Source organism: Sceloporus undulatus, chromosome 1 (genome assembly GCF_019175285.1).
Source record: "Sceloporus undulatus isolate JIND9_A2432 ecotype Alabama chromosome 1, SceUnd_v1.1, whole genome shotgun sequence".
Lineage (NCBI taxonomy): Eukaryota > Metazoa > Chordata > Lepidosauria > Squamata > Phrynosomatidae > Sceloporus > Sceloporus undulatus.
In genome coordinates this window covers 55042344-55055197 of record NC_056522.1, presented here as the reverse complement: position 1 = coordinate 55055197, position 12854 = coordinate 55042344, and the positions used below count along the sequence as shown (strand labels likewise).

Genomic DNA, 12854 nt, shown 5'->3' with positions numbered 1-12854 from the left:
TTTTGGAGTTTTCAGATTTTGGAATATTTGCATATACATAATGATCTTTGAGATGGGACTCAAGTCTAAACATGAAATTCATTTATGTCCCATATACATCCTATACACATAGCCTGAAGGTTATTTTATACCCACTGTATATACGGTAGTCATGTCTATGTCTATTGATTTTAATTAAAAATTGACCCCCAAATGCTGTGTCAACCTATTCACAGGTCAATGTAAGTATTGTATTTTCTAATCAAAATAGGAACCATCCTCTTCTCTAAGTAGAGTGGTAAAAGGCAAGAGGGTAGTCCATCCTGGTAGCACCTAAAAGAAGAACCAGCCTTTACAAACAATTATGCCTGCCATGAGTTCTTTGGCATGGTTTTCTTTTGCTTCTTCCTTTTTATCCTTTGTTACATGCCCCTAGGTTTTATCTTCGACTTATTCATGGGCCATATCAAAATCCATAATTTTGGCCCCAAAACCTGGCCTTGACATATAAATGAAGTCACCTTATACTGTACTCAAATATATACAGCAACATTCTTAATAATTTTGTGCATGAAACAAAGTTTGTGTACACTGAACCATCAGAAAACAAAGGTGTTACTATTTCAGCTACCCAGTTGGACAATTTTGAATTTTGGAGTATTTCAGATTTTATATTCAATTTGTATAATATGTGCACAACCTATTATGATTTGGATAGGTAGGTAGAATATCTGCCACTTTTATTCACTTAAGCATATATCACAGGCATGCCCTTACAGTGGCTGATTAAAACAGAAGTAAAAATACTTGTTACTATTTTATATATATATAGCATTATTAATATGCATGATATTCTACAGACTAGATGAGGACAATTCTTGCCCCCAAGGAGTTTACAATCTAAAATTTGACCCTGAGGAAATAGAGAAAGGGGAGAGGAGGGGAGGTCTTCTTCAAATATGGGCAGATTTGTCCTGGATTTTTTAACTTTACATTTGTCTGTTCTTATTGAAACTATTCACCTAGAAATGAGTGCTGCCTTCGATGTAGCTCTAGCTAAGGCTAAGTAGAGCAGAAAACTACTAAACACGCTGTTCCTGTTCATGAATCTTAATACAATAATGTATTTTTGGTCACAATACTACATGGCCCACATGAGGCAGCCTCAAAATCCTGCGGCTGGTGCTCCTGCTTGGCAATACACGTTAATTTTTAAGTACTCAGTCATGATGCTGTCACTTCCTATTTTGCTAAACCTTTTCTTGTTTGACTGCCTTTTAAGAAAGCAATAATTTCAACCCCTTTCTCCAGTGTATCCTTAATCTGTAGGCACAAGCCACAGTTTCTCCATGGAATCATTATAAATATTAACTTTAAATATTAGGACAGTCTCTACCTTTGGATCTGTGCAAACATACACCATCCACTGGAGTTAAAAAAACAGGCTCTGACAGTAAAATAATGTCCTAAATGATAGATAATACCTTTATGAATACATTATTGCTGCAAAATGTCATCTTCGGCCATCTGCCTTTCTGTTTTCATGTCTCAAACTTTTTACAAATATCTACTTAATAATACTTCAGCAGATGAAGGACTATTATTAACTGGACCAGTTACTGTTGAATTACACAGATCATTTTACATAAAATGTAAGACGGCATCTATCTTTTATCTCCACCACACTAATCTGTTACCCCTGGTTGGTCACTTATTTTGAACAGGTCTGAACTATTAATCATTTTGTCATTTAGTTGCCATCTACTTGGAACAATTAAAACTGTGTGCATGAGCATTTTACAGTGATGTCTTTACAAATACAAAATGAGATGCCAGTTCATTCTTCTACATGAAAAGCCATGTGTGAGAGAGCCAGTGATTTGAGCCTTGAATTATGACTCTGGAGTCCAGGGTTCAAATCCTGGCTCGGCCATGTAAACACACTGGGTGACCTCGGGCAGGTCACACTCTCTCAGCCTTAAGAGGATGGCAATGGCAAAACCCCACTGTGAAGATGCTGGCCACTATCCCACCAATTTTTTGAGACTCGAACTCAGGACTCTCTTAAGTATCTCCTGCACAATAAATCTCTTTAGATCAACTTGTGGGTTGTGACCCCTTTGGATCAAGGGTTGCCTAAGAAAACCCATATTTCCAATGGTCTTAGGAACCAGACGAAAATAATTTTATGGTTGGGGGTAACCACAACATGAGGAACTTTATGAAAGGGTTGCGGCATTAGGAAGGTTGAGAATCACTGCTTTAGATGCTAGCCCTCTGGGTTACAAATCCCCCTCCCCCAAGCTGGCACTAATTTTTCACTGACAGCCACACAACCATTGTCTAATGTGTCTCAAACCTAAAAGACTGTTCTCTTTGTTGGTAGTGGTTTTAATATGTTTCTGAAATCACTTCAGACAGCTGGCTGTTGAAACCAAGTAAGAAGTTTATTTGCAAGTCAGGCTGAATACAGCATCTCTTTTAGTGGATGGTGTTCACAATGGATATGGTGTACAAACACCTTATATAAATATCTGGTGGTGCAGTAGTTAAATGCCTGTACTGCAGTCACTCACTCACAAACCACAAGGTTGTGAGTTCAATCCCAGCCAGGGGCTCAGGGTCGACTCAGCCTTGCATCCTTCCAAGGTTGCTAAAATGAGTACCCAGATTGTTGAGGGCAATTGACTTATACATTGTAAACCGCTTAGAGAGTGCTTAAGTGCACTGATAAGAGATATAGAGATTTACTTGCTATTGCTTATTAGTTACACAGTTTAACAGTTTCTTTAGTTTGTCTTTGTAATTGTTTCTTTATAGCTTCATATATGTTCCCTTACAGACCAAGTTCTCACAGAATCTTTATTAAACTTTTGTATCTTATAACCCTTCTGGTTACCTGTGACTCCACTAGTCACCAAACACTATATCTCAGTCTTGCAGGACGCAACAACAATTTAATTAAGGACACTCCTCTTCCCTTTCTTGGGTACCTAATACCCTTTCTAACTGCCCCTCACAGCCACCTAACTTAGCCTCAATGGCTCTTCATCCCACTTTCAAACCTGCTCTTCCCTCTTATATACTCAGTCCTGGGAGCAGCCTCCACCTTTTCCTGGCTCCCATTGGCTATTGGCAAGGTTTTAATCTGCCTGTTGTCATGTAAACTCAGTGGGTGACCGTGGACAAGTCACACTGTCTCAGCCTTAAGAGGATGGCAATGACAAAATTCCACTGAAGAAATTTGCTAAGAAAACCCATGATGGGTTCACCATAAGCTGGAAATGACTTGAAGGCACATAATAAAATAGAGTTACATAATCTGAACTAAAAGAACCCGGTCCAATGGAGTCTTTCTGTTTCATGGCTCCTATCTTGTTTGGCCACTAGAAATCAGCTCACACTGAGAACAAAAGCAGGAAGATTTGTCCAAATGCATCTGAAGAAGTATATTTAAGTCTAAGAAAGCTCATGCTGCCAACCTCTTCCTTCCAGTTAGTCTCAAAGGTGCAACAAGTTTTCTCTACATACTGATTCTACAGACTAACACAGCTATATCTTTGAATGTCAGTGCTGTATCCTTCTTTCAACCATCCCTACGTAACTGACATGTAAACATCATGCATATTCTTAAAACACACAGGTCCTTGCTAGATGTTTTTATTTTTTTTTTAATTTACAGTTGGACCTTCGTATCCATGGATTCATTGTCCACGAGCTCAAGCCTCCACAACTTGAAAATATTTTTAAAAATAAAAATTCCAAAAAGAAAATCTTGATTTTGCCATTTTATATAAGGGACACCTATTTTATTGTGCCATTATATTTAATGACGCTTGAGCATTCACGGATTTTGGTATCCACTGGAAGTAAATCACAGCGGATACCAAGGACCCACTGCAGAACACTATACACATCCACAAAGAGAGCTAGTGCAGTGCAGTGGTTTGACTGAGCATTGGACTACAACTCGGGAGACCAGGGTTCAAATTCCTACTTGGCTGTGGAAACGCACTACTAGTGACCTTGGGTAAGGCACATTCTCTCAGCCTCAGAGGAAGGCAAAAACAAAACCCCCTTGAACAAATGTTGCCCCCCCCCAAAAAAAACAACCCTGTGATAGGGTCGCCATAAGTTGGAACCTACTTGGAGGCATACAACAATGCTTCTGTATAACCGGGCAGCTCTTCAAATGTGTAGAAATCACTACTTATTCATTTGCAAACCAATAACTAAGTTCATTCAAACTACCTAGAGTAGAAGTGTAGTTATGGGGGAAGGGCAAAATGAAGGCATAAGCCCCAATGAATTTTCCCCTCAGTCCCCTCATTTCTAACACTGCAGAGAGTGAGACGCTGATTAGCCTAAATACTTAGAACTCTTTATATCTACAGTGGTACCTCGGGATACGAAATACCCAGGTTACGAATTTTTCGGGATACGAATAAATCCCATAGGGATTTATTGTTTCGGGTTACGAAAGTTTTTTCGGGTTACGAAAAAACTCCGGCGCTGTTTTAAATGGAGCCGCGGCAGAGCCGCGGCTTTTTTCCCCATTAGCGCCTATGGCAATTCGGCTTACGAAGGTTTTTCGGGTTACGAAATTAGCCGCGGAACGAATTAATTTCGTAACCCGAGGCACCACTGTACTATATTTGCATTTCCTTGTTTATTTTGCCTGCCCCTTTCCTTTAGATCAGTGGTCCCCAAATTGTGTTCTTTAAGGGATTTTGGACTTCATCTCCCAGAATCTCAGACTGTTGGCCAACATGGCTGAGGCTTCTGGGAGCTGAAGTCCAAAATCTCTTAACGAACACAGTTTGGGGACCACTGCTCTAGATGCCTAGGGGTTTTTTTTCTGTAAATAATCAATGTTTAAGTTTCTGCATTGCTAGAAATTTAGGGATTGAATGAAAATTTCATGGAGGCAAAATTCTTATTGGGGGTCATACTCCCATTTGTCACACACATACTCCAGTAGCTATACCTTTTGCTTTGCTACTGGAAGGTACAAGCTGGAGAAGGATGAGAGAATTAATGTGATGTCTGGGTTCAGTGCGTTCTGACAGGTGTTTAATAACAGTCATCAAGATCCATTCTCACGTTTTACTCCCTGACTGTTCTCTGGGATTTGGTTATTTATAATTTATGATGAACACCACTGTGGTTTTTTTTTAAAAAAAATAAAGAGCTCATATTCCAAACAAAAACACAGGTTCTACCTTACTACTTACTTTGTGCAAACTGCCATTGGACTTAACTTAGAAATTTTTACCATTGTTTGTGAGGGATATTACCAAAAAAAAAAAAAAAATGCATCAAAGGAGGATCAACCCAGTTCACAGCATGACAACAGGTTGAGTGCCATGCAAAGAAGGAAAAGGTGTGCTTTTACTCTCAGAGGCTAGAGCTACTGCAGAACAGGCTGAGCCACCTACGACTAGTCGAGCTTGAGGTCCTACTTCCCAGGATTTCTCATTTGCGAATATCTTTGTTGCACTGCTAAGATCAGCAGATACTTTTGATTAAATCAACACATCACTGCCTCAGAGCAGGGGGAGTTTTAATAAGCTCAAAATAACTGCAGCAAACAGAGCTGAAAGCTTCAACATGGTGAAGGAACAGTAATGAGTGCTTCTTCACATGTTGAATGTATGGAGTGTGAAAGGGAGGAGGGGTTGGAAATATGGAAAAGGGCAGAACGAGGAGACTGCAAAAGCTGTCTCTTATGTTGCCTTCCCAAGCTGCAGTGGAGGGAGGGAATAGTGGTTGAGCCAAGCAACAAAAAGGAGGGGGGGGGGGAAAATAAAACCGTGAGAAAAAAATCTCAGCCATCGATTGTCACCCAGGGATTGATTGAGATATAGACTCCTGGCTCTTCACTTCAGACACTGCTGCGTATGAAAGCTTCAGTTCTTTTTTCTTTTCATCCCTGGCTCAGGCATAGATAAAACTTTCAATATTATTGTCTCAAATTATCTCATTACACAGATAACACACTGAAATCAAAGCCAAGGGACAAGACAGCAGAGGTGGAACATGTAAAAAGCTTAGACAGAACACCTTCAGGGCCAACTGCAAAGATGGAACAGATCTGGTCTACAGAATAAAGGACAGCTTTGCAATTATATAGGCAATATGGAAAGCATCTTCAATAGGGGAACAAAGCTGGCCAGGAATATGTAGCAAATTTTATTCTAGTTACCCTTTATTCAGTGGTGACTTATGGTTTGAGGCACTGGTACTCTTACTCCTCCCAATTAATAAAATGAAAAAAGTTTTTTTTATAAAGAGACACTCATTATTTCAAGGATACTTTCCACTCTCTTCAAATAAGCAGCGATTACCAAATAGGAGGGATATACTTTCCAAAAATAATTTAGCAGGCACATTCCAGTACGTTGGAAACCAGACAACAGAATATGTTAGAGACATGAAAGCCAAAGTAGTAGCAGAGTAGTTAGATCGGCCTGCCCCAACCTGATACCTCCCAGGTGTTGGATTATAACTCCCATCATTTCCATACAACATAGCCACTAGGTTAGAGAAGACTGGATTACAAACTAGGATTGCAAAGACTGAGTCGTCTTTTGGTATCATCTCAGTTACCTCACAGGGTTTTTGCGAGGATGGATTAAGAGAAGAGAACCATGTATATCACAGTTAGTTTCTAGAAGGACAGGCTAGAAATATACGGACTAAATACCCAAGGACATAACACCAGAAGACTTGTTCATAAAGAAGGTATGAGGACCTGTTTTTCTACCAAGGGTCACTTTTACTCAAATACTATTTATCATAGCTCAGATGCAAGTGGTGGGCAATGATGGGACCAGAGCCCCAAAAGCATGTCACAAAGAGCACATCTCTCTATATCTCTGGTCCTGAACAAACAGGCACCCAAGTACGTACTCTGTACGTACTAGGGTTGCCTGGGGGCGTCTTTTTTAGACGCCCACAACCCTAGTATGTATGGAGTACGTACAAAATGGTGGCGCCCTGTTCACATGGGCGCCACCATTTTGATGTAATGGATGCCTAGTGTCCACACGTCATGGCGTCACTTGCGTGCCGCAAAAAGAAGCCACTTTTTGTGGCTTCTTTTTACGCCGCCGGGAAGCCTCATCATTTGGAGGCTGAGGCTTCCCGCCGGTGGAAATGGAGGCAGCGGCAGACTGCCCTTTTTGGGCAGTCTGTATCCCACCATTGACATCCCATTCTCTCTCTTTCTCCTTTCTTTTCTTCCCCATCCAGCAGGCTACTGAGGGCATAAACATCCTCATCTGGAAACACAGAGAAGTGGATGCCAAGCTAAGCTTGATGGCTCAGGTTGTGCATGTGTGTCTGTGTGTGTGCACGCACCTCCGTCCTTTAATTTCTGTCCAGCATTCAGCTGCACGCATTATCACTTCCACCCACCGCTCTGACCACATCTCCCCTGTGTTGGCATCCCTTCACTGGCTCCCCCTCCCTTTCCGCATTCAGTATAAGCTCCTGCTGTCGACGTTCAAAGCCCTCCATGGGCTGGCCCCCCTTACGTATCAGACCTTCTTTCTCCTCACTTTCCCACCAGGGCCCTCCGTTCTGGTAGTCAAGGTCTGCTGTCACAGTCCAGGATTTCCTCTGCCCCATCCCTGATTCGCCCCTTTTCACTCGCTGCCCCTCATTCCTGGAACCTTCTTCCCTCGCGAGCAAGAGCCATCACTTCTTTAATCAGCTTCAAAACGGAGTTGAAGACCATTCTGTTCATTCTGTTCCCAGGCATTGCATAATTGTTGCTTGCTATTTGATGTTCTTTTGTTGCCTGTTTTATTGAATCATTTCCTGTATTGCTATGTATTTTATATGTATTATCCTACTAGAGATGTCACCTCCCCACCCCCACTCCCTTTGTGTCATGTCTTTTTAGATTGTAAGCCTGAGGGCAGGGATCCGTCCAATTAAAAAGGTTGTATGTACAGCGCTGTGTAAATTTACAGTGCTTTATAAATAAAGGTTAATAATAATAATAATAATAATAATAGATCTCAGATAGGAGAAAAAAGCAGGAAGTTATCTTTAATCTTGTTTCAAAGTTCTACATGTTGTTCAGATACTAACTACAAAAATGAACTTCCATCAATTAGCTTTAAAGCATGTTCCTTTTACAATTTCCAGTTTTGATGTCATTAGCTGTAAGTATAAATAACCAAAACACTATTTTACTTTCCTAAAGTTTACAAATCTGCATAACCCACACAACTTGGCTACAATGGAAATCTGACCAGGGAAAAGCAAAGCCACTTTCCTCACCCCAAGGACTATTTATCCAAAGGACAGCTCTGCAAAGAGAAAGGACAGATCATTGTTACCAGAGGTTTGAATGATGTTGCACAAGTTCCTGATAGTAGGCTGAGGCCTGTCAACTGCTCACCTCTGCTGTAAAGGCTGTTATTTAATCACATTTTCACTACTCCAAGATCAAAATCTATATTCAAACAAAGATACCTTGCACTCCCAGTATTGTTTAGTCTGATGAGTGACAGCACTCTAAATTTGAGGTTTTCCCAGCTTTTACCTAGAGCTAACAAAGATTTAACTAAGGATTTTCTGCATCCTAACATATGATCTAGCACTGAGACTAGGAGGTCAGTCTGCATGAAGTGGAATTAAGGGGTACAAAGAACAGACTCTACCACTTTAAACTACAGATGGGAAAAATAGTTCTTTTATATTTCCAATATTATACATGTAATAGAGAGTGTGGTATAGTGTTATGGGTGCTGGACTAGGATTCTGGAGACCAGGGTTTGATTCCCTGCTCAGCCATGAAACCCAGTAGGTGACCTTGTGTAAGTCACATGCTCTTAGCCTCAGGAGAAGGTAATGGCAAGCCTTCTCTGAACAAATGTTGCCATGAAAACCCCATGATAGTGTCACAGTATGTTAGACATTACTTGATGCCACATAATAACAAGGAACACAACAGAAAAGCTACAGGTTCCCAACTCTTCACTTTCAGTATCAATTACTTCAAAGCCGGGACAGAGAAACTGAATCTAAGTTCTGCCTCTCAATATTTATGCCATTATTTTACCCCACTCTGGGCTGTTCTCATTGTTGCATGGTTTTTTATTTTATTTTATAAAGACAAACACATATTTTGTGGCTTCTTCAAAATGAACATGTCTGGCACAAGCCTTTATGGACTTCATCCAGTCTACCTTTTTAAAAAAATTACAAGAGTAATTATTGTCATTGAAACCGACTAATATGACTATCTCCTTGAAATATTTTATGCAGAAAAGTGGCAATATATATATTTTAAAAATTCATAGTCCAATTATCAGATGCTAGGACATCTGATGGCAATTTCCTCCATGCTCTCTCTGCTAGAGACTTTCCAAAGGACACTGACTACCTTTGTCCAGCTACCTCCCTGGCATATTTCATTTAGTCCATTCATTACTTCTTTCCACAGGCTGTGTAAGTAATTGTGGCATTGTATATTCACCCTCTGTTGCTCTGCAGCTGCAACAAACATCTATAACATCATTTAACCCTCTTTGCAGTCTGCTTAACTCACAGTCCTTCTCTCTGCAAGTAAAATCATACCCTTTTAATTCAGAAAAAAAACACCATTTCTGATGGTTCCGCATTCTGTTTACATTTATGCATCTCTGATTGTGACTAGAAGTTACTCATCAGGCTTTTCTCCAGAGAACTTATATAATCATTATTTTAGTATTTAAAAAGGAGAGGAATCTGGTAGCACTTTTAAAACTACATGATCTATTTTAGCATGAACGTTTATGGATACCAATCCATTTCCTCAGATTATCAGAAGACTTTGTAATAATCCTGTTTAAAAAGCCAGTATGGTATTACATATACATCCCGATTTTGCTCCAAGACGGTCATGACAATATACATGGTTGCTTTCCTCCCTCCCATTTTATTCTCACAGCCCTGCGAGGTAGGCCAAGAGATGACCCCTATTTAGATGAAAAGGGGAGATGTACTCCAGCCTTCGTCTTCCATTTCCAATCTCCTTGGGTTGGAACAGAAGATATGAAAAGGAACAATAATTCTGTCCAGCTGTATACAGTTGCAGAGCTCCATGGGACTAGAAATTCTGCTAAGGCTTATCTTGAGCTGCTCTGCAAGAGTATTTACTTGAATGTGGCTCCAGCCTCCTTTGAGGAAGATCAGGAGTGGAGAGGCAGGGCGCCCTCTACTCAAGGAGAGAAACCAAATAGATCTACAGAGATAGACTCAACCTCAGTGAACTTCAAGCGTCATTTGAACTTAGGTCCTAAATACTCAAAAGGCACCAATCTCATCTGATCTTGGAAGCTAAGTATGGTTAGTATTCCTTCCCTATTCCTTGCCTAAGTAAATCCTATGAAATCCATGGAGTTGCCATCAGTCAACAGGTGACCTGAAGGCACATACACAGATACTCCATAGTCTTAAAATGTTGGTAGAGGAGTCTACCATAATTCAGTGGTTTCATTCAAGATTTTTATGCAGAAGTACAGACATCCTCATTGTTCTTTTGTAACCCCTTTATTTTCCTACTGCTATTTCTGTTTTATCTTCCTACACACACACACACACACACACACACAAATCTGCTAAAGAAATAACAACAGAGTAATTGCATAATGCCTTTTGACTGATAGTACTTTGGGGTATTCAGCATTTGGACAGATGAATGTGACACCTAATCTGCACTGCAGGATTAATGCAGTTTGATGCCGCCTTAACTGTCATGGCTCCATACTATGGAATTCTGGGATTTGTACATTCCCTGTCAGAGAGTTTGTTGGTTGGGGCCTCCAAGTCTTTTCCAACTTACGGTGACCCTAAGGAGAGCCTATCATGGGGTTTTCTTCGCAAGATTGGTTCATTGGAGGTTTGCCATTGCCTTCCTCTGAGGCTGAGAGAGTGTGACTTGCCCATGGTCACCATGTGGGTTGACAGCCAAGCTGGGAATTGAAAACTGATCTCCAGAGTTGTAGTCCAACACTCAAACCACTACACTACGTTGGTTCTGGTGCCACAACTAAATACAAATCCCAGGATCCCTTGAAAAGGAGCCATGACAGTTAATGTGCATTAATCCTGCCGTGCAGACCAGACCCTAGTTTGTACACTTCATCAGTGACTCTTAAAAGTCCCATGATGTTAGGGGACTGTAGAAGATGAAAAGGGCAAATCACCAAATGTGGTGATACACAACTGAGATCTGTCCTTAGGCTTCTGTCCCAACTCAGCTCTGGAACAGTAGTGGCTCTCCAGGTTCTGGACTCCAGTTCCCATCAGCCACAGCTAGGGTTTCCATAACTGTCCACTAAAACCTGGGACAAAATGTAGGACAAAGTCTAGACCAAACTGTAGGACAACTGCAGGACAAAACTCAGCCCTAGGACATTTAAGGTCCTCCATTTTTCTTAAATGCCCTACATTTTGGGCTGAGTTTTATCCTGCAGTTGTCCTAGTTTGGTCTAGATTTTGTCCTACATTTTGTCCCAGGTTTTAGTGGACAATTATGGCAACCCTAGCACAGCCAGCCTGGCCAAGGTGAAGGGAAGGAGGGCATGTTACAAGGCCTGCAGACTTCACACAATGAGCAAGAGAGGGGTTAAAAAGGCCATCTTCTCAGCCAGTATCGTGATTTGAGTGTTGGGACTGCTGCGGCTCTGGGTTTGAATCCTGGTTCATGCCCAAGCCACACTCTCTCAGCCTGAAGAGGATGGCAATGGCAACCCCCCCTCTGAGGAGACTTGCCATGAAAACCCCATGATAGGGTCTCTATGAGTAGGAAAGGACTCGAAAGCTGGGTCCACACTGCAGGAATAATCCTGCTTGAGACCACTTTAAAGGCCATGGCTCCATGCTAAGGGATTCTGAGAATGGTAGTTTGTTGTGGCAACTGCACAACAAACCCCACAATGACTCCAAGTATTGCTTCCCTTCCCTTAACAAGCCCCAGGCTTTCCTTCATCCTCCTCAGTTATGACTGAGCCACCCACAAGCCCCGCCCCTATTCGGAGGCCGCGCCCACCCTCCGTTGCCATGCAACCAATTATCCCCTCCCTGCTCTCCCCTCCTCGGTCTCCGCAACGGCTGCCCTTGGCCTGCTGGTTGCCACGGCAACGCGGCCTCCCTCTCACCTGCTGAGCCACGCTTAGGCCTTCGTGCTGCAGCCGTTTCTCGGACATTTTGCTCCCGCCACGTTGCACCGAGGGGCTCATGCGCATCCTTTTCCGCTTCCCTCCTCCTCAGGCGCGGCACACTGGCGTAAGAGCCCGCCGGGTTGACAGAAGCGCGACTCCAGTAGTCGCCGACGCCATTTTTGTCACTGGCATTTTTGGGCCCGCCGCTGCCCGCTTCGGCTTCACAACAAAAGTGCCGCCATTTTTGATATGGGCAAATGGAACGGGTCAAAATGGGGGCGGGGCTAAGGGCGGGGCTTCTAAGAGTATACAGTACAGTACTGAAGTTTGAGCGATGCGCTGTGACTCTGGAGGCCAGAGTTCGAGTGTTAGGTTGTCCATGTGAAGCCATTGAGTGACCTTGGGGAAGTCGCACTCTCTCAGCCTCAGAGGATGGCCATGGCCTTAGGCAAGTCACACTCTCTCAGCCTCAGAGGAAGGCCATGGCCTTAGACAAGTCACACTCTCTCAGCCTCAGAGGAAGGTCATGGCCTTAGACAAGTCACACTCTCTCAGCCTCAGAGGATGGCCATGGCCTTAGGCAAGTCACACTCTCTCAGCCTCAGAGGAAGGCCATGGCCTTAGACAAGTCACACTCTCTCAGCCTCAGAGGATGGCCATGGCCTTAGGCAAGTCACACTCTCTCAGCCTCAGAGGAAGGCCATGGCCTTAGAC

At 42.3% G+C, this 12854-nt stretch overlaps 1 protein-coding gene across 2 annotated transcripts in view; it reads right to left on the bottom strand.

Annotated features, from left to right (window-relative positions):
- Positions 1-12374, bottom strand: part of CCDC167 (coiled-coil domain containing 167) — a 56381-nt gene extending 44007 nt beyond the window's left edge. Inside the window, exon 1 of one of the 2 annotated variants that reach the window (XM_042479051.1) lies at positions 12138-12374. In XM_042479051.1, the coding sequence (XP_042334985.1) occupies positions 12138-12224 (87 nt within the window). In that variant the 5' untranslated portion in view covers positions 12225-12374. The remainder of the gene's footprint in view (positions 1-12137) is intronic. The other variant, XM_042479043.1, reaches the window with a different exon arrangement.
- Positions 12375-12854: the final 480 nt, after the last annotated feature.